General features: G+C 41.3%; 2 protein-coding genes across 4 annotated transcripts in view; one reads left to right on the forward strand and one right to left on the reverse strand.

Moving 5' to 3' along the window:
* Nucleotides 1–22,093, reverse strand: part of pola1 (polymerase (DNA directed), alpha 1) — a 64,796-nt gene extending 42,703 nt beyond the window's left edge. The window contains exons 1-26 of one of the 2 annotated variants that reach the window (XM_005722524.1): nucleotides 21,831–22,093; nucleotides 21,262–21,389; nucleotides 20,910–21,006; nucleotides 20,733–20,810; nucleotides 20,536–20,651; nucleotides 20,278–20,340; nucleotides 19,911–20,012; nucleotides 19,635–19,803; nucleotides 19,369–19,537; nucleotides 18,471–18,643; nucleotides 18,241–18,353; nucleotides 17,896–18,009; nucleotides 17,747–17,821; nucleotides 17,507–17,645; nucleotides 17,239–17,393; nucleotides 17,042–17,126; nucleotides 16,809–16,870; nucleotides 15,980–16,069; nucleotides 15,760–15,876; nucleotides 15,482–15,657; nucleotides 15,182–15,311; nucleotides 12,448–12,567; nucleotides 12,265–12,355; nucleotides 12,047–12,171; nucleotides 11,765–11,914; nucleotides 10,831–10,953 (exon numbers count right to left, since the gene is read on the reverse strand). In XM_005722524.1, coding sequence (XP_005722581.1) covers nucleotides 10,831–10,953; nucleotides 11,765–11,914; nucleotides 12,047–12,171; nucleotides 12,265–12,355; nucleotides 12,448–12,567; nucleotides 15,182–15,311; nucleotides 15,482–15,657; nucleotides 15,760–15,876; nucleotides 15,980–16,069; nucleotides 16,809–16,870; nucleotides 17,042–17,126; nucleotides 17,239–17,393; nucleotides 17,507–17,645; nucleotides 17,747–17,821; nucleotides 17,896–18,009; nucleotides 18,241–18,353; nucleotides 18,471–18,643; nucleotides 19,369–19,537; nucleotides 19,635–19,803; nucleotides 19,911–20,012; nucleotides 20,278–20,340; nucleotides 20,536–20,651; nucleotides 20,733–20,810; nucleotides 20,910–21,006; nucleotides 21,262–21,389; nucleotides 21,831–21,879 — 3,009 coding nt within the window. In that variant the 5' untranslated portion in view covers nucleotides 21,880–22,093. Of the gene's footprint in view, nucleotides 1–10,830; nucleotides 10,954–11,764; nucleotides 11,915–12,046; nucleotides 12,172–12,264; nucleotides 12,356–12,447; nucleotides 12,568–15,181; nucleotides 15,312–15,481; nucleotides 15,658–15,759; nucleotides 15,877–15,979; nucleotides 16,070–16,808; nucleotides 16,871–17,041; nucleotides 17,127–17,238; nucleotides 17,394–17,506; nucleotides 17,646–17,746; nucleotides 17,822–17,895; nucleotides 18,010–18,240; nucleotides 18,354–18,470; nucleotides 18,644–19,368; nucleotides 19,538–19,634; nucleotides 19,807–19,910; nucleotides 20,013–20,277; nucleotides 20,341–20,535; nucleotides 20,652–20,732; nucleotides 20,811–20,909; nucleotides 21,007–21,261; nucleotides 21,390–21,830 lie in introns of both variants that reach the window. The other variant, XM_005722523.1, reaches the window with a different exon arrangement.
* Nucleotides 22,094–22,945: 852 nt separating this feature from the next.
* The window catches only part of pcyt1ba (phosphate cytidylyltransferase 1B, choline a), a 10,856-nt gene continuing 7,155 nt past the window's right edge, over nucleotides 22,946–26,646 (forward strand). The window contains exon 1 of one of the 2 annotated variants that reach the window (XM_005722526.2): nucleotides 22,946–23,169. In XM_005722526.2, the coding sequence (XP_005722583.1) occupies nucleotides 23,089–23,169 (81 nt within the window). In that variant the 5' untranslated portion in view covers nucleotides 22,946–23,088. Of the gene's footprint in view, nucleotides 23,170–24,213; nucleotides 24,377–26,646 lie in introns of those variants that run through there. The other variant, XM_005722527.2, reaches the window with a different exon arrangement.

Here is a 26,646-nt window from a genome sequence, read left to right on the forward strand (position 1 = left end):
AAAAAAAAAAAAAAGCACCAAAACAGGCGTGTGAAATTGCAGCAAAGATTCCTCCCATATTTGAATCATTAAAAGTAAAACTTGAAGCAACACGTTTTTTTTCCTTGGGTAATATGATTTTACGAAGCAGAGGATTATCAGAAATAAAGATAACAATGCGAGTGTCACATAATCAGACAAAGGAGCCGTTTCAAGCCAAATTATTTGCATCAGACGCTAAAATTCAAGTTGGAAAATGACAAAAAAGTAAAAAATACACTATAAAATCAGCAGGATATAAATCATGACATAGTAAAACTCATGGAAATTCAAATGCAACTAAAGATAAACTACCCCAATGGGAATGCTAATTTGATAATTAGATCCCTCGTTTGTTGTTGACTTGAACATTTCTAAACAAAACCCAACGTATCCTGATGGTGTTCAGACACCACTGCAGGACAAAATGCAGGCACAGGCGTCACAATAAAGAGCATTTATAAGAATGAAATGTCCAAATCACCACATCAGCCAAAAATCACAATTAGTTGTGTAACTGTAAGTGTGTAACACTTACAGTCTGAGTTGACCTCATTTGCCAAAAAGGACAAATTAACTTACAGATGAATGTGACAGAAAGCATTAATATTATTTATTTATTTGTATTTTCTACAGACATAACAAAAATATAACCTTTGTTGATTAATCTAACCCTCAACCACAATCATTCACCTTAGCTGTCTATAAAGCCAGCATATAAAGCCTTAAACGTCACCTTCCCACTCCTTAAATGCAAAAATTAAATAAGTCATCATAATGTCCCATTCGAAAGAAAGCAAGTGCAAACATCACAAGATGAAGTTCAAGTTCTCCAGCTAACAGCCAAAACATGTAGGAGAATAAAGAAAAGGGAAAAATAATTTGAAAAAACCCACAGAGTCCGAGCATGATAGATCTTAAAATTCACAAATGCAGTCATCAAATAGACACCATGGATTGTATTTCATTGCTTATTGCTACTTGGCACAACACACGCCCACCAACAGAGCCCAGGACAATGTTTTAATGCAGGCCTGCTGATGAAGACAGTAAACGAGAACCATCTTAGAGAAACTTAGCCATGCTCATTATCCTCACAGTGTCAATCATCACATCAACAAAACTCGGCTAAAACTCTGCTTTTGTACTCCATCTTGAAATCTCCAGTAATACTTTTTTTTTATAATAACAAAACAGCAAAATAAAAGCATTGAAAGGAGAAAGAACCAGGAGACGAAGCTGAAATGATGGAACGGACTGAATAAAAAGTGCAGAGACGTGATGAATGGGGAGATGTGGGAAAGACAGACAAGCGAGGAGGTGAGAATGCGTTGATGTAATTGATGTGTGGACTCATTTAGACAGGTTTTCCATATGCTGTCAGTTCCAGCAGGACAGACTGCTTTTAAGGAATGAACTGTGTGAAAGACAAGTCGTTTGACCATGACGCTGGAATGTGTGCAACTGACAGTGTGTGTGCACGTGCGCTCATCTTTAAACGCATACCGGCATACACATACTATACGAACCAATGCAAACACACATCCCCAGGGGGTAAAAAGAGTGCATGTATGTCTTCACCGTGATGACTGCACTCGTCAGCACCGTGAATGACGCTCATTCTGGGCCAAACATCTGAAAAAACTCAGCAGAGGGGCTCACAGTGCTTAATGTTAACCTGCTAACATCAATCAAATTGATCGGATCAGTCTGTACCCTCGCTCGGCTTTTTGCGCCGATCGCATTTTCGCTCCAGCTACGAAATAAGAGTTGTTCTTTCAATTTTTACAATCATTACTTCTGACTGAGTTTTGCCATCTTAATACCTGCAACCAGTGAAGCTGCTTCCCTTAGTTTAACCATTTTCTACAAAGTGAATTTAGATAATCTATTCAAAATCTTCCAATTACAGAGTCGCTCTTTTTCCCTCACACTATAAAACCAATTTTCTAACATTCCTGCCTCTCATCCTTTCCGGCTCCTTGGTGTTAATACAGTGTAAATAGACCGGACAGTAATTGAGCAGCTCGCTGACAAGTGCTCCTGCAAAGTGAAGGATCAGGACAGAACACATGAGACTGAATTTCTCACGTTTGTAATCAGTTTCACCTCATCCTTCCTTTTGATGCCACATTGCATGTGAGGGCTCACATGTCAGGTTGCATTCCTTGGACTGAAACGCCAAATAAAAGGACATACCTTGCAATAAGTAGAATATATTCTATTCTGTGCGTATGCAGCAACATCAGCCGCTGCTCTGAGTGGTCAAAGTCCTAGCCCCGCCTTCAAACCAGCCATTTCAAAAGCACTGAGATTATGTGCCACAGTCTTCGACCCTAGAGTGCCTAGCTTTGGTTCATTTGATTTGAAAGAAATAATCACATACCTACTGCAGATGTTTAGTTCACATTAATATGGTCATACTGAATATCACATAGTCACATATGGTATCGCGAGATCTGCACTGACCTAAACCAATGGTTCTCAAATGTTTTCTACCATGTCCTACTTTAGTACCTGAAAGAGGTGAACGCCCCACAACCCACAGTTTAATTAATCATGTAAACAAATAGCTTTTGTAATCACTGCAAAAGATTTATTTAACAAACTCAACATTTTTCACCTGGCCATCAAGAACACATCTGCAACGCTTTGCTATCCAACCAGTGTGCCCTACTTGAATGCAAACCCTGCAATAAACATAAACCTGTGACTTGCAGCAGAGTCAAGACACTGCAGTTGGCAGCAGCAGCAGCATTTTCAGACGCTCCAAGTTTAGATTCAGCAGTTAAAGCATTAGTGCGGTACTCCTGCACAAGTTTTACACTGACATGCAGCTTCCATGTGGCATTTTTCCTTTGCACTACTCATTTTTAAAACCTAATGTACCCAACAAATCTGCCTTGTGCCTCGAACACACAGACTTCAGGGCTCCAGAAGATGTACTTTGGTTAAGTGGTACTACCACTAGTTTGCAACATTCAAAGATGCCAAAAAAAAAAAAAACCCAGAAAAGAAAAAAGTGACCAGGAGTAACAACTACAGGAGGCAAAGTCTAAAGGAAATAACACCTCCTGTCCAGCTGAATACAACTCAGACTTTAAATCAAAGTTTAAAAGGGAGCAATGGATTTCAGACTGAATATTTTTACAAAGCCGCTTAACACAAACCCATCGACACTTTTTAATACCCGTCCTAATACCTCACTTTAAAAGCTGCATTTTCCCACCGTCTTTGACTTGACTTTTCACAGCTTTTCATTTAGTGCTTTTAACAGCGCCTCATGTCTTTGCATGCGCACCTGTGTGCCTGCACACGAGCTGTACCCATTAGCTGTGCGTTATTGCACCCTGTCATGCTAATTGATGAGTGGTTCAGCCTTGTTGTGATATCCTCCTTTTCCCAGCTGTTGCTCAGCTTTTTGTTGGCCTCATCTATTAGGGCCTTACATGTCTTGTTGTCACGTCAATCTCGTGTATTCTTTATTTGAATCCACTACCCCCCCAACCCTCATACACTTCTCATCAAAATATCTTTTGTCTTTTGCCAGGCTGTCATTTTAATAAGAATATTAGTCTTAACTGACCTGCTTGGTTGAGTGATGAGTGGTTTGCAGACTGAAAGGCAGCAGTAAAGACAAAAGATAAATGCGCGAGACCCCCCACCCCCCCCCATTATCATTACATCTTGAACTCTGGCACACACACATACACACCACATACATCCTTCTGCTGATCAGCAGATCAGAAGCGGCATGTTAAACCTCTGTGTAGCAGAGGGCCCTTGTAAAAAGAGTCTGGGGCACCAGTGACGATTGTTTTGAAAAGCACTCAGCTGAAAAGCATTTTGGGATGACAGTCGGTCGACTGAAATAGCACCTGTGGAGGAACACACCACTGTCAGAGCTGGGGGGTGGCGGGGTGACATACACACAACATGTCCACAAGGCACTTGAGCACACACACACACACACGTTTGCAAAACTCTTTCACGAACACAGCCTCGCACACGCAAAGATGCATAAAAGATTTACAGGCTCTCTTCTGCTACCGTGAAGTTATATCTGCACACACCTCCGTACACACCCACAGAGACCGAAAGTCCTTCTTTCACTAAAATGATTTCGCTTGCACGCAAGAATTCACGAGCACAGAGCACAACACACACATACACACAGACACACACACACACACCTGTCCTGGCAGATGCCATAGCTGTGTTCTCATGTCTGCCATCGGGAAGGTCAATCTGTTGTAAAGCTGTGACTGATTTAATACAACCGGCCAAGATCACAAACGCCGACACTGATTGAAAATAACTCAACAATGACAACAATCCTCCTGCTGTCCGCTCAATTATAATACTGTACTTTAATAGCAGGAAAAGGCGCATCCTGGTATCTCACTGCATTTTCTCAGCCAAGTTTTTAATACGTTGTCAAGTAAATAAGCAATATAATGGAAGAAACACAACGGCAGCAGTGAAGCCAGACTTTTTATTACTTTTATTTATTTATTTTTAAATGGGGGTGCAATACAGCTGTCATGAAGACAAAAAAAAAAGTAGTGAAAATTATTGTGGCCAATAATTAAATCATGATTATCATGAATTTAAATGATTATTCATGCTTTTGAAATCCACGCCAAATCAAATCTATGGCTCTATCGAATAGAGTGAGCGCCTGGGGAATAAAGCAACAGTCAGAGGGACTTACTAACTTTTGAAAGATGCTAGACCGTCGAAGTACTCAACTAAATATGCCACTGGTTGGTGGGGAGTGAATTTGAGAAAGAAATGGTTCCCAAAAAGCAAAGCAAAGGGAAAAAAAAGCACTGGCATGCAACAAAATGTGGAATAATGATGATTTAATCTCAAATATCTGGTTTTACTAATCACTGAAAGCTAACACTATAAATAAATTCAACTCACTCCACAGGGTAAATAGTAATGCTCTTTTTGGGGGTCAGTCACTATAATTATTGATAATTTAGTATTGTTATTATGAATTATTTACTAATATTATTAATACTAATTATTACGCAGTATGGCTGCCATTGATTTAGAACAAAGTCACTAAAATGAATTTTAAAAACTTGTGCTACTGAAGTTAATCTTTTTTAAAATGTTAAAAGCTGCGTTTGCAAAGACTCAAAATGTGGTTCTTCTTTATGTAAAATTTAAATAGCTGCTCACTCATAAAACATGTTTATGTGGGAACAAAATCCATAGAATAAATAATTCTGAAAGAAAACAAACCCTTATTTAGTTTATTAGTATTTATATAGAACTTTTCAAAATAAAGGTATAAAGTAAACAAATAAATTCAAATGCACGCCAGATGAATCCATTATCAATTATAATCTCTGCCATAAGCTCATTCTCACATGGCCTCATTAGCAGGTGTTACGAAGTCGCCGTTTAAACTCTGAGCCCCTGCGCGGTCCACCGTCCGCCCTCACAGACACGCTATTGATGCCAGAATAGCAGCGCTGCTCCCATGTGACTATTTGTTAAGTCCACTCCTATCAAGAGAAAAGCCCACTCTTTAAGAGGACTACAGGATCATGGAAACATCGCAGCCCTCATTTCCCCAAACGCACCGGCGGAGTAGGCAGGCTTATGTATTCTTATGTCTAATTCAGGGAAATGTAAAAATGACCACTGTGATTCTGAAACCCTCAATGAAAGAAATGAGGGCAACAGTATTTACTCACATGACATCAGAGCATGCAGTCTGACAGATGCGACCACAAATGAGACGTGATAGGTTGGTTCAGGTATTTCTGTGTCTAATTCTGGGAACTGATTTGCGATTCTTGAGACAAGAGAGATGATACAGAAGCAGAACAAGGGACACCAGGGGCAACAATATTTACTTAGACTTCATTACGAGCACATGCACCCTTGCACACACGTACGTACGGGAGAGGGTTTAACCTAAACCAAACTCTGACCTCTCTGCACCCTCAGCTCCGTTACAGAAGCCAGCTTCTATCTTCACTCTGCATGCCAGCCAATAATGTCAACTACGAGCTCCTGTCAGGCTGTTTTTAAACACAAGGACAGAGACTCAATTACAGCAGAATGGCTTTTAGGAGTCACCCTCCATCCGGAGAGACACACACCTGCTAATGGTTGTCAGATTTGCAGGCAAAAGGGTCAAAGGTCAAACCAATCTGCGATCCGCAACAATAAGCAGCTTCCCTCGGCCTGCGCTGTGAACATCACTCGATTAGGACGACGTAAACACACCATCATGCAAGAGAAGCAGGCCAAACTAAACAATTGAGAATTTTAAAAAGCCAGCTTCTGATTTCATAAACACAAATTAAATTCAAGTACAGACTCTTTGCCATTTCAAGTGACTAGAAACATTAACAATAACACAGGTCAACGACGGAAAAATCATGTAGTTGTTCTAAGCCTGCAGCTGATTCATCATCCCTAAGCAGGTTTGCGGAAACCTTCCCCCCCCAAATTAAATTCTCCTCATTTAGTGGATGAATTCGGAGATCCAGCAGCCTGTGGCCAAAAAAAAAATCTTTCTGGTGTGACAGATGCATTTATCAACCCATTAACAAAAAATAAATAAATAAAATTAAAAACGAAATAATCACATGTGTGCAAGCTGTCTGTCTGTGTCATACAACCATTTCTCTGCACCCAAATGCTCTCTGGCGAACATACAAAAGAACCCAAAATAACGCTGAGGGAGTGAGGGGGACATCAATCTGTGGAGGACCCTTGACTGTGTAATCCTAAACCTTCACCTTCCTCTTAATACCCATCATCCCCCCCTTTAATACCCACACATACCAGGACAGAACAGGGCCACAACAAATGGTCCCGACAAAGGGCAGAGTTCGGCCAGTAGCACTTGTGCACGCACACACAGATGGGTAGTAACACATGCGGGCGCGGGCGCGCGCGCGCGCGCGCACACACACACACACACACACACACACACACACACACACACGATAGAAGACATACCCAAGGAAGACGCACAAGAATCAGGAGGAGATGTAAGTGGGGGGCTTTCCCCTCTTAAGTTGGCAAATTTGATCAGAAGGTCCACAGCCAAGGGTCTGTCAACCCCCATCTAAGCCCAGGGCTGAGACACTGCCGTGGCCTGCAGCCTGAGCCATCCGGCCACACTGGGGGGTTAGGCCTCATTTTAAAACGAGAGCGAGAGAAAGATGAGAGCCGGGCCAATCAATAAATACAGAGAACACATGAACATTCACTCTGGACACTCATCCAAACAGATGAAGGGAACGCACGCAGGGGCGCGAGAGCAGGGTGGATTTACACTGTGGACAGAGTGGTGATCAGTGTACATGTTACAATTACAAAAATAAAAAGCCTCCTAAATCATGAGATGAAAGTGGAGTGCAAATGTGACGATTAAAATGGGGGTGGGAGTGCAAATGGCAATGCCCACAAATACACTAGAAACCCAGTTATAAATGCCAGCTGGCTTTTCTGGCTCGCTGCAGTCGGAAACTACCGAGAACTACTCGGCTTGCCTCCTGTTAACTTTAGGACTCTGTACAATTCAGTAAAACAGACACATTTGGTTCGTACTACTGCTGATCTGCTGCTTTTCCTTGACGAGCATACGATGCTCAAGTGCTGGAAAAACTGTCCTACAAAAATCCTATTTTAGATGCTATAAGATTTATACACACACACACTTATATACAAGTAAAACTGACAAAAAGTAAATTTCAAAGAATATCCTCCACAGCATGTTGCCTTATTATCAGCAGGCTGGTGCTGAAGCCACGCGCTCTCCAAACACACAAGCTGCTATATAAATAGAGCTGTGGTAGGATCATAGATACAAAGTAAACAAAACACTAAGATTGTGTGAAGTGGGATCTCCTGCTTCATCAGCAAGCTGAGGTACGTGTGTGTACACCGCACACTGACTGATGACCTTTTTGACGCACATCACTCTGTAGTGTACTGAAGTCCTACATCCAATTTGCTTACAGCCTCCTCGCCACACAGGACAACTTGAGAAGTTTTAGAAAACTTTGGAGGAAATTTTAGTTTCCAACAAACCTGCAAAGCATCTGAATCACTATTAGTATAAACACTCAGCTGACACATTATTAAGTACACCTTGATAAACCCAATGCAGTCTAATGAGACATAACACCAGTATAACCTTCTGTATAAAGGCTTATAATGTTCAGCAACTGTGTAAGGATAACTGTAGAGTAGTAAGGTATTTGATCCTGGCAAATGTATTTGTGTCACATTGTGATGCTTGGAGGTTGACTTCATACTTGGGTGGCTGTAGCTCAGGATGTAGGGACTTTACTAACTGAAAGGTGGGCCGTTCAATGCCTGGCTGCTCCCGTCTGCATGTCTAAGTAAGATACAGAACCTCAAGTTGCTCCTCTGATGCGTTCATGAAAATGTGAATGTTAGAAAGCACCACTTAGGAAGAAAAAAGTGCTGGGGTGACTGAGGCGTGTTATATAAAACGCTTTGAGTAGAGTAGAAAAGCGCTACATAAGAACAAGTCCATTTACCGCTGAACATACTAATTAGAGTAATAATTATTAATAATACTAATTAAGGAATAATCATTTCATTGAGGAGTAACTGCAACAGATAATCAGGTAAAAATCAGGTAACCAAGCGACTCTTCAATAACAGTAATTTATGTTTTTATGCTTTATTTTGATAGGACGGGTGGAAGAAGCCTGGGGCAGACGCGCATGGCTCGCACCAGGCCTCGAGGACGGTTCGATATTCCGTGGCAAACGGGTCAGTCGACCAAACCTAATCTACACCCTGCCCTCTTCTCAACACTGAGGATACAGCCATCCACACAAAGTACCACAAACAGTATTAAATATGGGCATAGCTTCAGGATAAAAAACAAAAATAAAAATAAACCTGCATTTGAAATGAAAACACTCTTCAAGGCTTCAGAAACCAATCGCTGTAGCTACCTCCATCTTTTATACTGACCGTAACAAGGACTCGCCACCGTCAGTGTGAGCTCCATATGGGGGCAAAGGAGTCCCAGATTCAGATATAGATTGGGATGATGTCTCCTCAGCTCTTAATGGTAATCCTGTTAGCATGCTATGGATAATGGGCAACAAAAATGCTCCATTTCTGTGCGGACATGATGAAAATGTTTTGTTCATGAAGCACAAAAAACAAAACATATTTTATATACACATCAGTTGTTGTTAGAATTTTTCAAAAGCAAGGACAATTTCACATCCTTCCAGTCCCACCATTACAAAAGAGATCCAGCTGCATCATTTTACTGTTACACCACTTATGCTTCACAGGTTTCTAATACAGCCTTGGTTAGATATGTATAATCCCATTATGTATGATGCAAACTCCCTTTTGCTTCAGGGACATTGAGAATACAGATACTGATGTCCAATGTACCCAATCTAATCTGTTCTAGTGAAACCTTCTTACTTCCAGGCACCAGCAGAGTGATCAGCTTGAAGGTGTAGCATATAACTATCTTAATGTGACTCACTAATGGTGACATCTGTGTTCAGCATTTTCTCCAACTAAATTTGGATTTCTGGCCCTCCTGTGATAAATAACTTTGAGGTTTCAGTTTTTATACAACAAATAAATCAACAAGAAAGGTTGTGAAAATAGCTGCTAGCTGTAAGTCTATTCCACATGATTAAATTAGGGCTTCTAAATCTAGCAACACGGGCAAGAGCAAAGCCTTCGAATAATGGAAATCTAGTCTACTCCTTACACGAGAATGGTGATGCTTCCCGGATTATGTAAAGCAAGCAGGAGGTACAAATGTAAATGAACCCATCTACCTCAGGCTGTTGATAAATACGAACTACAAGATATAAGCGGTGAAGTGTTGAGGGACAGAAACTCCCACCTGCAGCAGCAAATCCAATACACAACTTTAACAATGTAGCTCTGTCAGCTGAACAACAAGCATGACTGGAGGCCCAAACGGACTGACAAAATAACAAACACGCACAGTGAGTTACTGCCCTGCCCTCTATTAGGGAGCACAATGAGTGTGTAAGGGGATCTTAATGAAGGACTCCCCTGAGGCAAAGCCTGATGCCTCTGCTGAGGACTTGTACTGTTAGAGCTCATTAAATGAACATGAGTACTACCACTGACATAGTGGGAGAGTGTGAGTGTGTGTGTGCTCGTGTGTGTGTCTGTGGGGTGTTCAGTTACAATACCAGCTTTAGCTGTTTATGTCATGCAGTACACATGCTGCTTTGCACCAATTTATTGAGCGTGCATGCCACTGTCATTCCATTTGTGTGTTGAAAGAAGTGCTTACACAATGAGACTTTAAATGGAGAGCGTTAGATTCAAGAGTGCCCGTGGCATTCTGTTATTGGAAAATACTTGCATAGTGTCACTGATATCACCGAAAATAAGGAAAGTCTCTTATTCTGACTAAATGAAATTGAAGATGTAATCATATTTGGGAGACAGAAAAGGGCACAGGGTGTGGGAGAAACAAAGACATTTGTAGAAACAAATGTGAGTCAGGATAAAGCAGAAAACAAATGACAAGTCAAAGAAAATAGGCCAGAGTAAGGAGTGTTGCACAGTGCTGAATATAATGTAGCAGTGCCCTCTTGTGGATGAACGTTGGACTGTTCTTTACACTTTTCAAAAGAAAGTAGGATAAACTTGTATTTAATCAGTCTCAGTGTATTTGGTGCCTTTTATAGATCCAGATACTGCTCTAAAAACAAAGCTTTACAGCTAAAACGCTCGAGGTCCACATAGCCTACAAAGTCAGCAGTGTGTTTGTGTACTCACCTCCCTACCCTTGTGTGTAACCAGGGCAGCAAGTGGCTTGGCGTAAAAGCGGCTGTAGCTGAATCCCAGGCAACCGTACATACTGTTAGCAGTCAGCTTCAGAGCCTTCTGACGGATGTCGTACTGAGGGACAAAAATATTCCAATGGGAAAACCGGCTAAAATGAGTGCAGCGCAGCAAAATATTCAACAACAGATTTAATTAATCCGATATGATATGGTGTGGCGCTTTCAATCAGTCTCATCTAAGTTTCTGCCATTTCTTAGGTACACTGTTTCATACACTGCACTGATTTTTACATATTATTACATATTGTTTTTCATTTATTGAGTATGTGTGCAACTTTAGCCGTCTTTCCATTAGTACCTACTCGGATCGACTCGCCAGGGCTTGACTCGGATAGTCTGGTTTTGCATAACAATTGAATACCACCCAATGTGCTTGGTTGTTGTTATAGCAACACGTCTGAGCATCCCGTGACGTAATTAGTATGCGACACGAACGCTATAACAAAGGTGGACATCGAGGCGACGATAAACCTGCTGCTCCGTCTGTGACTTTTCGTCCGACTTGGGGACCACGGCGTTGTTTCTTGTAGCCATTTCCCTCGTTGCTGGAGTGGTTTTGAATTTCGTAAACAAGACGCCACTGATTGGCTGATCAGTGGCGTCTTGTTTACAAGTCTGATGACGTCTGATGACGTCACATTTCAGTACCTGCTCGGATCGCTTTGGAGCCCTTGTCAGAGCAGGGGGTACCAGGTACTATGACCTAATGGAAAACCGTGGTGAGTCGATCCGAGTAGGTACCAATGGAAAAAAGACTTTTCATTCACGAAAGACGTCACATGCAATAACAATAAAGCTTCTCTGTTCTATTCTGACACCAGCTCACAAATACCACCCCTACCGCTAGTGTGTGTTCACGTGTGTACCTGCAGGTAGAGATCTGGGTTGATGTCTTGCTGTTTCATGAGCCCTTTGACCTGCTTACGCCGTTCAACCAGCTTCCTGATTTCCTTGGGCAGGATTCCCATTTCTAGGTTAGGATCTGGAATCTCGGGAATTTCCTCTGGGTCATCCACCTGTTGCCATGAAAACACAAGTCAAAAGTGTGTAAATGAATTGAATCTTGAATCCGAAGCATTTAGCATTAACGTAGCTGGACAACAGGCTCAACCTATAAACACAACTTGTGAACAGTTTTTGAACACTACCTCTTTCTTCTTCTGGGAGTTCTGAGCCTCCCTCTGCACGGTGGTGAAGCAGATGTTGAACTCTTGGATGATTGAAGGATACAGACTGTTGAAGTCAAGCAGCAGCACAAACTTATCATAGAAACCTAAAAATGAGAAGAAGAGAGTTAAAATAATTGCGTAAACATGAAAAAAAACAAGGTGAGTAAATACATTTTTTAGACATGCCCAGTGCTTACCAACTTTAGGATCCAGCACCAAACCTCCAGCATAGGCTGCCTTCTTCTTCCTCTTGCCTTTGCCTGCATCCACATCATCTTCGCCTTCAGCCTGGAAAAAAAAAAAGAAGGAGCTTTATTTCAATTAACTAATTTGGAAAAAACAAAAATTCAGCTGCGTGTGTTATTTGGCTGCATCTTCACCGTCTCGAGCTGTGCTTTTTTGAAAGAAGGTTTGTCAGGGACGATGTAGTCTTTCTCGTGGAAGGCATGAAGCAGCAGGAACTCGTTCCTCTCAGAGCGGCCTCCCATCAGAGTACGAGACTGCAGAGACAAAGCAGGGAGGAAAAACTCATTTTCCAGGACATTTTCTGTCACATACGGCAATTAGAGCTTCCAGAACAAGATGTCAAAAAAGGATTTTTTTTTTTGTCTCAAAGAAAATGGGAAAACATGTTAGTTTGGACTTGAAACAAGTCGGTTAAAAACATGAATGAATGAAGGCAGAAGTTTGAAAGAATAATAGTTTTGTGAAGTAAAACCGTCTTTGTCAGACAAGTGTGAGTGGATTGTGACAGCATTTTTAGTTGTTTTTACTGATATCAGCATTATAAAAATTTTAAAAAGTAGATAAAAGATTGGAGAAAAACCCGTCAACCCATGTTACGAGTGCTGACATTGTATAATCTGCCCACCAGAGGGCACACTGCAACTTCCCTGTTGGAAACACACACATTTGGACCAAAGAGCTGATCCAAGCAGAGCTGAGTAGAACGGAAATGAGTAAATAAACAAGTAAAAATAACAAATGTTGGGAGTGGGAAGTCTGTTTACTGTATTGTGTGTCCAAAAGACAAAAGGAAAAAAAAAATTATATATTAGCCGATAAATTCAAATGTCATATTTTTAATCTCTGTTAAAAAAAAAAAAAAAAGCAAAAAATCAGTTGGTCTATAGTCTCTGTAAATCTGCCCCAACTCAATAATCAGAAAGGCAGAAAGACTACGGTGTGATCGCCCTGAAATACATGTTTGCTATTTTAGCTGAATCAAGCTGGATACCAAAGGTCATGTGATTCTGTTATTGGTACTAGATGCTAAATTTATGAGATCAAGAAACTCGTAAAAAATGAATTAATTGAAAACTCAGTGAAACAGTTATCATTTCCAACACAAATATGTAAAACTGCAGCTCCTGAAACCAACTGCTTTAAAATACGACCCTACAATTAAATTTTATGCTATTTGAAATGAGCACTCTGTTTGAATAAAGCTGCTTTCAACATCTCACCTGTTGCCTTTGCAGAAAATACCAAGATACAGAAAGCACATGACAATCCAGCATAAAAATATCAACATCTTACCCACAACCCTGACATCAACGCCATGCAGACACATAACGATACGGACTGTGGCTGTTCCCATAACCCACTTCAGTAGCCAGCGTCACCTTCAGCTCCTCTGTTTGCTTGCTAAATAATTATCTGCATTTGTCTTGATGCACGTTCGATTGTATAGGTAAGGAAATCTCAAAAAAGTTGATTGTTTATCTTGACGGTGTTTTCAGTGGGAGAAACGCTTCGACACTCATCCAAGTGACTTCTACAGATCAGTCTTGAGGTCTTCTATCAGTGGTGCTGGGTTCATTCATTATGCAAACGCATTGTTTATAAGGTTGGAGAAACCTGCAGTCAGCTGAAACTGAAGATGAACAGAATCATCTTTTTGGAAATTGGCTGAATTGCATCACTTTTAAAAATATGGAGTCCAAGGAATAAACAATAAGTGTGGAAACTTGTGTGAGAAACCTAAAACCAAAATGTCAGATGATGATATTGCTATTGTGGCTTAGACTTGTTATGCTTTTCTTGATCAGCTGAGAGAGACTGCATTACTAGAACCCTCACTTCAGTGTCTCGGTGAAGTTAAATCCCGGTTGGCCTCAAACTTCCTTAACTTCAATAAGAACAAAACAGAAGTGATAATTGTTGGACCAAGTGGCAATTCCAGCACCTCCCATTTTAACCTGCACAGTCTGTAGCCTTTTATTAAATTGCATGCCAAAAATATTGGGGTTATATTTGACAGCAATTTCACCTTTGAAAAACAGATTAGCTCAGTTGTACAGTGGTCTTTCTTCAAACTGAGGCTGTTATCTACGGTGAGATCATTTTTTGGCGATTCATGCTTTTATTACATCCCAGCTGCACTAATGCAACTCCGCTGGAGTTAGCCAGACCTGCCTGACAAGACTGCAGTTGGTCCAGAATGCTGCAGCTCATCTTCTGACACGTACTAAAAGATGTGAACATATTTCCCCGGTGCTTGCCTCTCTTCATTGGCTCCCTCACCACTTCAGAATTACTTTAAAAAATTTTTATTGTTGACTTACAAAGCCCTGAATGGACAGGCTCCCAGGTATTTGTCTGACCTCTTGCAGCCTTATGCACCCTTTAGGTCTCTTAGATCAAGGGGTCTTTTGCTTTTAGCCATACCGAGGTCGAGGCTGGTTCACAGAGGCGATTGAGCATTTGCAGTCGTAGCGCCTAAGCTGTGGATTAATTTACCCCTACACATCAGACAGGCTCCTGCTGTCAATCTTTTTCAATCTTATCTTAAAAAACATTTTTATTTACTGGCTTTTAATACAGCATGAGAGTTTTTTGTTAATTCATATTTGATGTTTGGTATCAATATTATAGGTTATTTTAATAGGTATTTTGTATTCTTGTACAGCACTTTGGTCAATGTTCCTGTTATAATTAAATGTGCAATATAAATAAATAAAATAAATAAATAATTATAAGTATGTGACTAATTGACTGTTAATACTCTGGTATGCTGCAAACTGTCAAATTGAGTTTTGTGGCTCAGCCAAACTATAAGATCATTGTGCATGTTAAATTATGTTAAAGAAAGAGCAGCATTGTCGGCATTACCATGACGTTTCCAGCAATACTGGTGATCTGCAGGGCGAGTGGCAGCACGTTGAGCTCACACATGATCAGGAGGATCAACTTGGCGTCTGTCCATGTCAACTCCAACAGGTACAGGAGGTGAGGAGAGTCACTGACACACATATTCATATATATATATATTAATGTACACATATTATTTCCCACATTGATTTGTGAGCGAAGAAATAACATGTAGAAACTTTATAGATGAATAATACAAAAGAAATGACTTGTACTTCTTATCCTGTGTTTTTGGTGAAATTACCCTTTACATGTATTTACCTGTAGAGGTTTTTAATGTCTTCCTGTGGGACTGTGATTCTTTCCGTCTTCAGCACCTGAGCAGTGAGTTCAGTCAAATGATAACTTTTACAGCGAATCAGCTCTTTGGCTGAGATCTCCACGTCACAAACCAGACGGCCACAGGTGGCGTTCTTCTCTGCAAAGGCACTACGACCCTGCGGATTCAAAAGCACCAGCACGACAGAACATAAAGCTTCTTTTTTTTCTCCTTTCAAGTACGTTCAAAGAAAACATTCTCAGCAAATTTGTTTCCTTACCCCTAATTTGGGCATATTGGACCTCCTGAGGCGTCCAATTTTTGACCAATGGGGAACCTTACACACATTGATGCGCTGGAGAAGAACTTCCAAGTCAAATCCAAAGATGTCATGACCCTACAGAAAACAAACATGTACAGTGTTTTTAGCCAGAGACAAAACAATATAACTTTAAACCCAATTAAAAATCATTATCACAATCTCAACGTCTCCTACTCACCACCAGCACATCAGGGTCAATCTTGTGCATCTTGGCCAGGAAGAAGCCGAGCAGGGTCCTCTCTGTAGAAGCGATCTCCACCTTCCCATTCTAACAGAGCGAGTCACACCGTCAGTGTCTTCACTAAAATACAGCACCCTGCTTCTTCTATTCAAGTTCAATGTAAAGCAGCAAACTTAACTGAATTTTAATCACATTCACTATTTTGGCTTCCCAGACTTCAATGAGTGATACTGGAAATGCGTGCTACACCAATAAAACAAAAAGCAAATCAAGCGCTCCCTAAATAACCACGGATACGCTTGTGTTTGCCAGTCACAGCTGTTCCCTGTATTGTGCAGAATGAAATTTCCTAAACGCGCTCAATAGCAGCGATGCGCTACTGATAACAGACCATCGATAGAAAAATAAAAAATTAAAACAAATAACTGGCACAGCAGAAGGTGAAGCTTGTTCTAGTAAAAGTCCAGTATGATGAATGGAGCAAAAACAAGAGGAACTCCAATGCTTGCTAATATGAATTGTCAAAATCAACTAAGACATCCGTAAGTGTCCAATGAACATGGTGATTAACAAAAGGAAAACTGTTAACATGCTGGACAAAAAAGAAGCATGTTGCACCCCGTTGTGCAAATATTCGTCCGAAGTGACCTGTACTGTATATTAACAGAGGAAAAATAGACAGGAATGTCCCACAGGCAGAGTATGGACAACATCCAGAAGATGATGAATCCCAGATTTGTGCACTAAACGTTAGTATGCATGTTTAAAGCTGCAGTTTATGAATGAGTGCAAACACGCTGAGGTTTACATCTGGATACGCGCTCACCTTCTTTCTCACAGCCTCGTTGAAATCATAAGGAAAGATGCAGTCAGCTGGTCTACTGATAACTGAGAAGACAAATAATAAAATGACAAGCCCACTCATTTAGTCTTTGGTTTAACTTCTTAAATGACATTTTGTTTTACACGTTAAGGCTGGGGATTGTTAAAACAAACAGCAATAAATAACTATGCATACAAAGACTACATTCTCATGTGCAACGCCATGAAAAAACTCACCGCAGAAATGAGTCTGGTACGGAGGCTGAGGAGGAGCTTTATCCATGTGGAAGCGATAGTGTATAAGCGCAGCTAGAGACACAATCTGCAGGGGAAAATGACTGCATTGAGTCCTCACTTCTTTAGTATTTCAGTCTGTTTGCAAAAAGCATAAAATCGCAGTATCCGGCAGGATATTTGATCGTGTGTGTTCTGACCTCATTTTGGTGAGTTTTAGGGTTCTGGACAGTCTTGAGACTGATGGACATGACAGTGAGTGGTGGAGGTGGGAGATCTTTGACGACTGTGATTAAATCACTCCTCAGAGAGAGCGCCTCCACCTTACACCAGCTGACCGGCTGGTTCATTAGCTCTAACATTGACACAGTGAAGTTTAGAGACTAAGTTTAACATGTCATCTGAATTTTTTTGCAAAATTCCAACAGATAAAGTTAAACTTTGTAAAAGTCTACATCTCCTACTCACGTGGTGACTTGATATCCAACCAGCAAGGGCCTTTAATCTTCCTGCTGAGGAGAAAGTGCTCCAGACTGGATGTGTTGGTTCCAAAAATGTGGGAAAAGGTCGCCCCCTTGAGGTCAGAAGGCAGCGAGGGGAACTCAGCCTGCGAAACAATATTTCCCAAAGGATTAAAGCTTATCTAAACATAAAGAGCTGGATAAAGCGAGGACAATGAGGGAATAGCATATATACAAGTCTGCTCACAGAATATCTGACTTCCAGGTACTCGCACTGAGTGGGCACGTCAGGAATTTCAAACGCATAGTTCTTCTCCACTTTCTGTAGGACAAGAAAAAGAAATCAAACACAAGCTAAAAACATGACTACATTCACACTTTACAGTCTAATCAGACCTTGGACTTGAACTTCATGATCTTAAACTTCTCAGAGAGCTCGTTGAACTCTTGGTACACATCCATCATCCCTACTGGAGTGTTGGACACCTCCCCGGTCCTGGGGTTTGTCTTCTGTTAAATGCAATACAAACACTAATTAGACTTTTAATCAGTAGATATTTCTGTATAAAACTTACATCTCACTTTTTAGATTCCAACAAATATAGTTCCATATATTCAATTGCTAATATTGTGTAGTGGAAAACAAATATAAATACTACTTAACTCAATCATAGTTAAACAACACAATCACATAGCTTTCTACTTTCACAGGTAATTCATTTTTCGACAGATGAAACTTACATATTCGCGAGGTAGGAGGTACATGGTCCGCTCAATGTTCTTGATGCTAACACAGCAGCTGACATGAGACTTTGCAGACTCAATCCACACTTTTCCAAACAGGTACACCACACCTTTCATTTAAATTCACATATCAGGGTGAGCTCTACAAACCTGCCCATGATTTTTTAAAAACAGTAAACGTAACCGCATTGTATTTTATCCTCACAGTGGGTGAAAATGGGACCCACCTGGTTGGTTGTATGGGTCTTCGAAAGCATCCAACCAATAAAAGCGGAAAACCTGCTCCCCGTCCGGGCCCTCCACCAGAGGAAGTTGGCTGGAATCGACCTGCACCTCGGCCGGAGCGTCGTTACCTCCGCCCTCCTCCTCTTGTCCCCAAGAGCTTCCAATTCTGCTGGACCTTGACAAGGAACACAGCAAAGAAACTGCTAAAAACCCATCTGCTCATATGTGAACTATTCCAGTTTAAGAGCATAATTAGTTCTGTGGGTCATGCTAACTGCACCTGCAATCATCAAAGTGACTGCACAACGCAGTCAATATATGTGAACAACTTTAAATGCTGCTCACTTGCTGGGGAATTCATTTTTGACTTCCTGCAAGTTAACAACACAACAAGACGGCTTACATCTTTATTTTTAATCTGGAGTTACTCAAAGCTACAATCATTTCAGACCTTAATGAGTCCAGCAATGTTTTGTGGGGGATTGACTGCAGGTGCGACACAGAAGAGTGACATGTTTTGTCTTCTTCTTTAATGTATGGAGCCCTGCTGTTTGACCCAGATACATTTGTGAACCACTGAAGTGAACTGAATTGCAGTCATTTTCATAATAGCCCAATGCAATAATCAGCCATCGCATTTAGCTTTTCGAATTCCTTTAGAAACACCGGCATGTGCAGGTAAAACACGGGAGGAACAGATGCCACAGGAGTAAACACCTGTTTAAATAGCATTTAAATTGACTCACATAAGCACCGGGTTAATTTTGCTATATGCATTTTATATTTTCCTTGTCCTTGCTTCGTTTCCTCGGGACTGAAAGACAGCAATTTTAGCACAACCCATAGAACTACAACTATGGGAAATAAAATGAGGCTGAACTAAAGGCATGAAAAACTCACATGAGGACTGGATCCTGAGGTTCAGCTTTGGCCTCAACTTTGACTGCAGTCACTGCTGCTACTTCATGTTTAGACTCCGCATCGTCTTTCACTACAGGGGCCTCCTCCTCAAGGCCAACCTCCATCGGTTCATCAAAGTCCATCTCATCAAATGCCATGGCATCATTCACTGAGGAACGTGTTAAAATGTAAAGTTAGTGCATAAACTTTTCACAAAGCAAAAAAAAAAAAAAAAAAGGCAAGAGATTAGAAACCATCTTCATTACCTTCTTCTTCGTTCTTGTCTTCTTCATTCAGCTCTTCCACTTTTACCTTCTGCTTTGCCACAAGAGAAGCAGATGTGGACGAAGGAGGACGGACTGACGACCTGGGGGCAGAGTGTGATGGTGGCGTTCGAATCACTTTTGCCTTTACCCCAGCAGCTGAGGGTGAGTCCTGCTATCAAAGGGATGATGATTCGTTATAATTTCAGGTAAGCCACTTTATAAACATGTCTAAAGAGCTAATCAATATGCTTTGATTAGGAGGGTGGAGCGAGTTACCTTTGGCAACTGAGGTTTGATAGAGAAGGGATTCATAGGTGATCCCACAGATTTCTTTTTCTTTAGAGTCACCACAGGTGGCGGAGTCAGAAGAGCTGGTTTCTGGAAAGACAGAGCATATTTTAAAAGCCACATTAACAAAGGCTAAGACACCAAAAGAAAGAAATTACAGCCTTTAAAAGAAAAAAAACGTATTAGGGAATATGTCATCATGCCCAAACAGGAGAAAAGTAAAAAATGGTGAGAAAAGAAACATAATAAAACATTGCAGGTTTTAGAATAGTATGTGTAATCTCAAGTGTGGTTAATAGATGAAAACGCCTTGACTACAGACTACTATCACATGTTTAAATGAAGAATTACCAACCTCAGAGTGCAGGTCCTGTAAGATATCCCCTAACAGGTCATCTTTGGACAGATCCACATCTTTCTGTAAGAGACAAAAGTACAAAAACATCTGACAAATGCATAACGACAAAAAAAATAAAAATAAAAAAGCTGGATGTTGTTAAGCTTTACATTGACTGGAATATCCAAAGCACCATGCAGGCACGGAAATCATTACATGTAGACTGCACGGGGCATTTTTCACAGAAGCAAATCAAAGATGCTAACAAACACATACCTCAGCAGGCCTCTTGACGTTGCTGTTCATGAATAGGCTCTTAATGCTGTTGGGTTTGGCTACGACAGATTTCTTCACATTCTTCCTTGAGTCAGCTCCTTTGGCGCCTCCTTTTCCTGATAAAACAAACAAAACCTATTCATGCACCTGATCTGGACAACTTACTCCAGAAAATGTAATCAACTCCTTGTGTTTACCCCTTTTGTCTTCCACTACATCATCATCCAAATCATCGTCAAAGATTTCTCGTCCATCCTCCACGTATCCTGTTCCATCTGGCAAAAAAAAAGGAAAAAAAGGAGAGGTAATAAAACAATTGTGACGTTGGCACAGTATAAATATTCCTACAGCAGGCTGAGGTAACTGACACTAACCATCATCAATAATCCAGTCATCCTCTTGCCTCTCTCGTACCATCTTTGAGTACTCATCCTCGTCCACCTCCTCATACACACTGCTGAACTCCTTCACCTGAAAAACACAACACTGGTTAAAACACAGGTGTACTACTGTGAAATGACACCTGCATACAGCATCCTAGGATAGAGAAAAGCATGAATCATTTTAATGAGTGAAAAACAGATGCTGTAAAAGGAAGTATGGAGAGACTTAACCAGCTTTGTTTATTAAGCCACAGTGACACAGTTAAAACAGGTGTTTGATGCAATTTAACACATTCTTCACACACCTTAAACCAGGAACCAGTGATATGGCTGCCTTACATACCTCATACTTGATCTTCTCTCCCATCTTAGCCTTTTTGAGCTGTTCCAGTGCGGACTTCCTCCCCACCTTCTCCCGTTTCTCCCGTCTGGAGCGAGTCTTCGCCAAACCACAGGCTTCACTTCCATCGTCTGAGGAGAGGGTCAAGACAACGCAGTATAAGGAAGGACCGTTTGACTCGTTTCTTCAAACATATAATACACACATGCCAGATCGACCTGAACCCTGTGTTTCTTTTACCATTCAATTTAAACGTCTGCAGACTTACTGGTGGTCATTATATAGATTTTTGTCGTTCTCGAAGCGCCACAGAAGTTAACAGACCTTCGCATCAACGCTCTTCTGGTAGCTACCTTCATGTCCTCCTGCTTGAACCTTAATAATACTCCCTTTACAGTGGAAAACGCTGGCAAGCAGACAACGGTGGGCACTTTGGGTGTTAATGAGCGAAGCCTGATAGCAGGCGTATTAACATAATCTGAACTAGCTAACGTGTCAGCTAGCTTCTTCGCTTTGCCACCGCAATGTCGCCAAAAGTCAACAAAAACAGAAGTGCGAGGCCCAAAACTCACCGCCGTCCGGAGCGTCCATGTCTTTCTCAGGGTTTGACACTGGAGCCATGGGGAGAAGTGGGGGGTTTTGTCTTATTTATTCGTACGGTTATGGCAGGTCAACACAACAACAGAACAGCTCGCGCCAAATCGTCTTCCCGGGGAAAGTCATATGTCGGAAGTGACGACAGAGCGCCCAACCAATAAACTGGCACGCTATCTCACCTCTGTCCGCAAGGTGGCAGTGTTGTACAATCCCTACGGGCTGCGCCCTATCTTCTCCCCTTTTTACCTGATTACATTTATCTGGCAGGTAAGTGTGTGTGATTACTGAGGTCTGGCGCGATGTGGCAAACAGAGCATGCGCTGAAAATATATTCACAATTTCGACCGTTTTCAGAATTTACACAGAAACCACGTTTATGTAACTTAAAGAAGTTTAAAATGCAAATCAGAGAAAGTTTCTGAGCAAAAAATGTGTCAAAAGTGGTCTCAAAAAGTCAATTTATATGATATTAGCCAAAATATTGTATGAGGTTCAAACGAGTTTATAGTGACTTTTTATTTCTTTTTATTTAATAAAATTGCATCGCAATTTGACTAAAAGAAACAAAACAAGAACAATATAAATTTACAAAACAAAAAACTTTTAAACCATTCTATAAATCCGGGGATTTTTAGAACTGGGACCATTATTTTGCCATGTTTTTCAAAGCCTGGCTACCCCAGTGAAGCTGGTTTCCACAGCAACCAAACCGGTCCATGGAGAGGACAATAGATTCCTGTCCCAGATTGGGGCCACAGAGACACAGTGCGTCCAATAATGAGAACACAAAGCGTGTTTTGTCCTTCATTCACACAGCTTATTTCGGCTTTCTATACATTAAAAGACAGTGATTACTCCGCCAGGTTCCGGAGGACTGCACAGTACACTCCAGGTTATAGAAACGCTCTTTGTAGTATTCATCTTATTTTTGTCTTTACAACATTACGCTTTTTCCCCTTGTTCTCATTAGGGTAAGAAGTTGCAGATTGCATGAATTAGGCCGTTTGCTGAGGTACAAATCTGAGGAAGTCTACCGTAAGCTCTGCTATATCGACTATGGCCCACAGTTGTCGCTGCTCATCAGCGCTGAGCAGCTGATGCGTCCTTTGGTCAGAGTAGACAAACAGCTTGCTGTTGCTCTGCTGCACTTTTGCCGCTGCGCAGCTCACTCACTTTATAAAGAGCAAAGCAGAGAAAAAGTGAGTCTGATTGTGATATTTTGTTTGTTCCGCCATGGTGAAACAACGACGCGTCAGAGCGCATTCCTCTTGCGCACCTGTCGCGCCTTTTTGTCGCAGAAGAGGATCTCTAAAGGTAAGACATCCCTATATAGACATTAAAATAATTGTTCCTTTATGCGCAATTTATATGCCTATTCCATTTGTTGACTTTTTTCTTCTTCTTTTTGGTGGGGATTTGCGGGGGTAAGTTTTGCCCGTTAGCTTGGAGGGTAAACTTTTGTGAGTGGTCGGAATCTAACCCTAAAGAAAATGCTCCAAATATTAAAATACGACGATCATATTACAGTCAAATGCACTGCTGTACTTTATAGGTGCTTGGTCTACCTTAAGTTATGCAATGAGGGATACTAAACTAGTCAGCACAGTTTTTTTTAGCTTCTTCTTTCCCACAATCGTGTTTGTTTACAAATCTCACACAAAGATAAGCACATACACTAGACACGTGAAAACCCACATACATCTATTTAAATCAGTGTTTGGCGGATAACGGTGCCACTCAGTGCCATTTTTCACTGATGGTGCTATGGCCTGCTCAACCAATCCTCACCGGGTATACTGGCGGTCCTCTCTCATTGGCTACCTCATGGAGCTCTCTCTCCTCTTTTCCGTCGCCATGGAGAAAGCTCCTCGGCGCGCAGAGATCGTTTACGCAGACACAGATTCACTCGCGGCTCGTGAAAAGATGCCAGTGTGATCTCTTAATTCATCTCCTCACTGTTTTGGGTTGAATCTGTGCTCATTTGTTAGTACACAGTAATAAACAGACAGGTCGTGCCAAATATGTTTTCCCATGTGAGGATTTCAACATAGAGTCAAGCAATCAAAAGAAGAGTGCTCTGGTGTTTCCCGTATACCCTAAAGGGGCACCCCTGAGCAGACAGGGTTAAAAGCCTTTTAACTCGGAGAAGTGTTTTATGTTAAAGCTTTAATATGGCGCAAGACTAACGGGAATATAACTGTGATCTAACAGACGGCGCTTGGCGCTTTTTAAATTGCTATTAAAACGCGGAAGGCAGATTTTTTTATTCCAAAAAATAGTCAGAGTGAGGCCTCTGCCATGAGTCTGCGTCTCTGCAGCAGAGAGGATCAGATGAGGAGGAGAGGACAGACAGAGAGGCAGAGCGGAGAGTGGGCGGGGGAACAGAGGAAGGAGACAGAGTGGTGAGGAGAGGCATCGTTTCACTGATGCTGAGTCACATATCAGAGGGACCACAGCTGCATCCCATGAGTCTTTGGGAATAATGGAGGAGCTTGAACACACCTGCCCTCATCCCCGAACGGTAGGGCATCCGCGCCTGTGTGCGTTTTCTCGTCTTCCATTGCGCACAGAGTGTGTGTGACAGAGAGGGAGACAAAGGGTCCTGTTATGAAACAGATCCCCTCAGCATGTGGCTGTGGGATATGCTTAGAGTGCTGAGTGGACAGTGTGTGTGTGGGTGTTTCTGAGTGTGTTGCCAAAGGAGGGAAGGGGTCCGTACGGTAGCCAACATAGCATGAACGTCCTGCTGAGGGCGAAAATGCTGCAGCGAGGATTACAGAGCCTCCTATTTTAGGATACTCTTTCTTATCTCTTCTATCTTTTTGATGATTGCTCACCCTGGTGTGATTTCTGGCTTTAATGCTCTTAAAAACTCTAAAAACTCTCCATTTTGCCTTTTCCTCACCTCTGTCTCCACTCCATCAAGCCATTTTTTCTTCTTGAGAGCCAATCTCATTGTTAGTCTCATGTCCCATGTCCCCGTGACTCTCTCTTTCCCCCCAGCCTTAATCCTTCTTATGCCAGATGTTCTTTGCTTGTGCCAGAGTGGGCATTACTGAGCGCCTGCTCTGATAGGTCAGGTGCCTGTACCTCTGGTCACTTGGTTTTCAGTCTTTACCATCTGCTGTGTTCAGATGGTGGAGCTCTGTTCTTCCTGGGCCATAGGTGAATCACAGGTGATGAGGTTGCTCCTCCAGTTCTGTTGCAGCCCTGATTTAACTCTAATGTCCTTGAATTGGAAATTGGTGGGTCAGTTTATGACAGGTGGGATTGTTTAACATGACGAACAGCAAAATGTTCATTAGGGTAAGATTGTGCATGCAGGTTGGTCCTCTTTTGCTTTATCTTAAAAAAATTGCAATCTAGTACAGAAAGAGCACATTGTGATAAACCTTTTAAACTTAATGCTTTCTGGATCATAGTGCATATTAGGAGTTATGCATGTATTCACTTTTAAGCTCTAATAAACACTTTTAACCAACACCTCCTGGCTGTAGTGTTGTCTGTAAGTGCAGTGGAATGAGGAAGTATAGGAAAGCATTTAAAGGAAGAGGTTAGCAAAGCAAAAGTTAGATTGTCAGATTGATGAAGACATTAGGCAGGACTACTGGCTATGTGTAGATAATAGAAGAGGCAAAGGAAAAGGCTTGTAGTGAGTTCTATGTGAGGCTGGACACTAAGGAAGGAAAAGGACTTGTATTGATTGGCTAAGCAGAGAGATCAAGCTGGAAAGGATGTGCAGCAGGTTAGGAAGCTCAAGGATAGAGATGGAAAGGTACTTATGAGTGAAGGGATGATAAAGGATGGAAAAAGTACTTTGAGGGGCTAGTCCACACTGTGGTTTAATGTATTACCTGCGTAAATTCATTCATATTGTGCCAAAATGTCCAAGGAAAACTTTAGTTTTTGTTGACACAGTATGTATTGGAAACCTTTCCTTCTTTCCTTAAACTCAATGTAATCATTTGATGAAGCTCACATAATACAGAAATTCAATTCAGCTCAGTTTTATTTGTATAGCACCAAATCACAACAACAGTCGCCTCAAGATGCTTTATATTGTAATGTAAAGAGCCTACAATAATACAGAGAAAACCCAACAATCAGATGACCCTCTATGAGGAAGCACTTGGTGGCAGTGGGAAGGAAAAACGTATATTTAACAGGAAGAAACCTCTGGCAGAACCACGCACAGGGAGGGGCCGGTTGGTGGTGAGGGGAGGAAGACAGGACAAAAGAAATGACCACAAAGCACAGCTGTTGCACATAGGCAGGCTATACTGTGCAGCTTATACATGTGCAATTTGAACTCCTTTTTGGGAAAACAAATATTCATCTATGATCCAGCCATGTGCATTTCCAAAGTTAGAGAAGTACAAGCATGCATTCATGTGGCACAAAGGTGGCAAAATTACTTACTTATCTCCAATACTGAGACAGGACCAGTCAGGATCTAACTGTCTACTGTTTGCCTTCGATACTTGTTTTGAGTTCTTTACTTAATGTGTTTAAGTTCGAGGTTCTGTTTGTTTCTTTTATAATTCTAGGATATTACAAGTCTTAGTTGTGGTGGTGTTAATAATAATAATAATAATAATAATAATAATAAATTTTATTTATGAGCGCCTTTCAAGTCACTCAAGGACACTTTACAATAGGATAAAACACTTAGTAAAACAATGGCAGAATAAGAACAATAAAATAAAGCACAAGATAAAATGAACAAACAGTGGATTCACAGTGAATATGCAGATTTGAACACATGAGTTTTGAGTTGGGATTTAAACTGGG

This window comes from Pundamilia nyererei, unplaced genomic scaffold (assembly GCF_000239375.1).
Source record: "Pundamilia nyererei isolate P.nyererei 1_Seehausen unplaced genomic scaffold, PunNye1.0 scaffold00007, whole genome shotgun sequence".
Classification (NCBI taxonomy): domain Eukaryota; kingdom Metazoa; phylum Chordata; class Actinopteri; order Cichliformes; family Cichlidae; genus Pundamilia; species Pundamilia nyererei.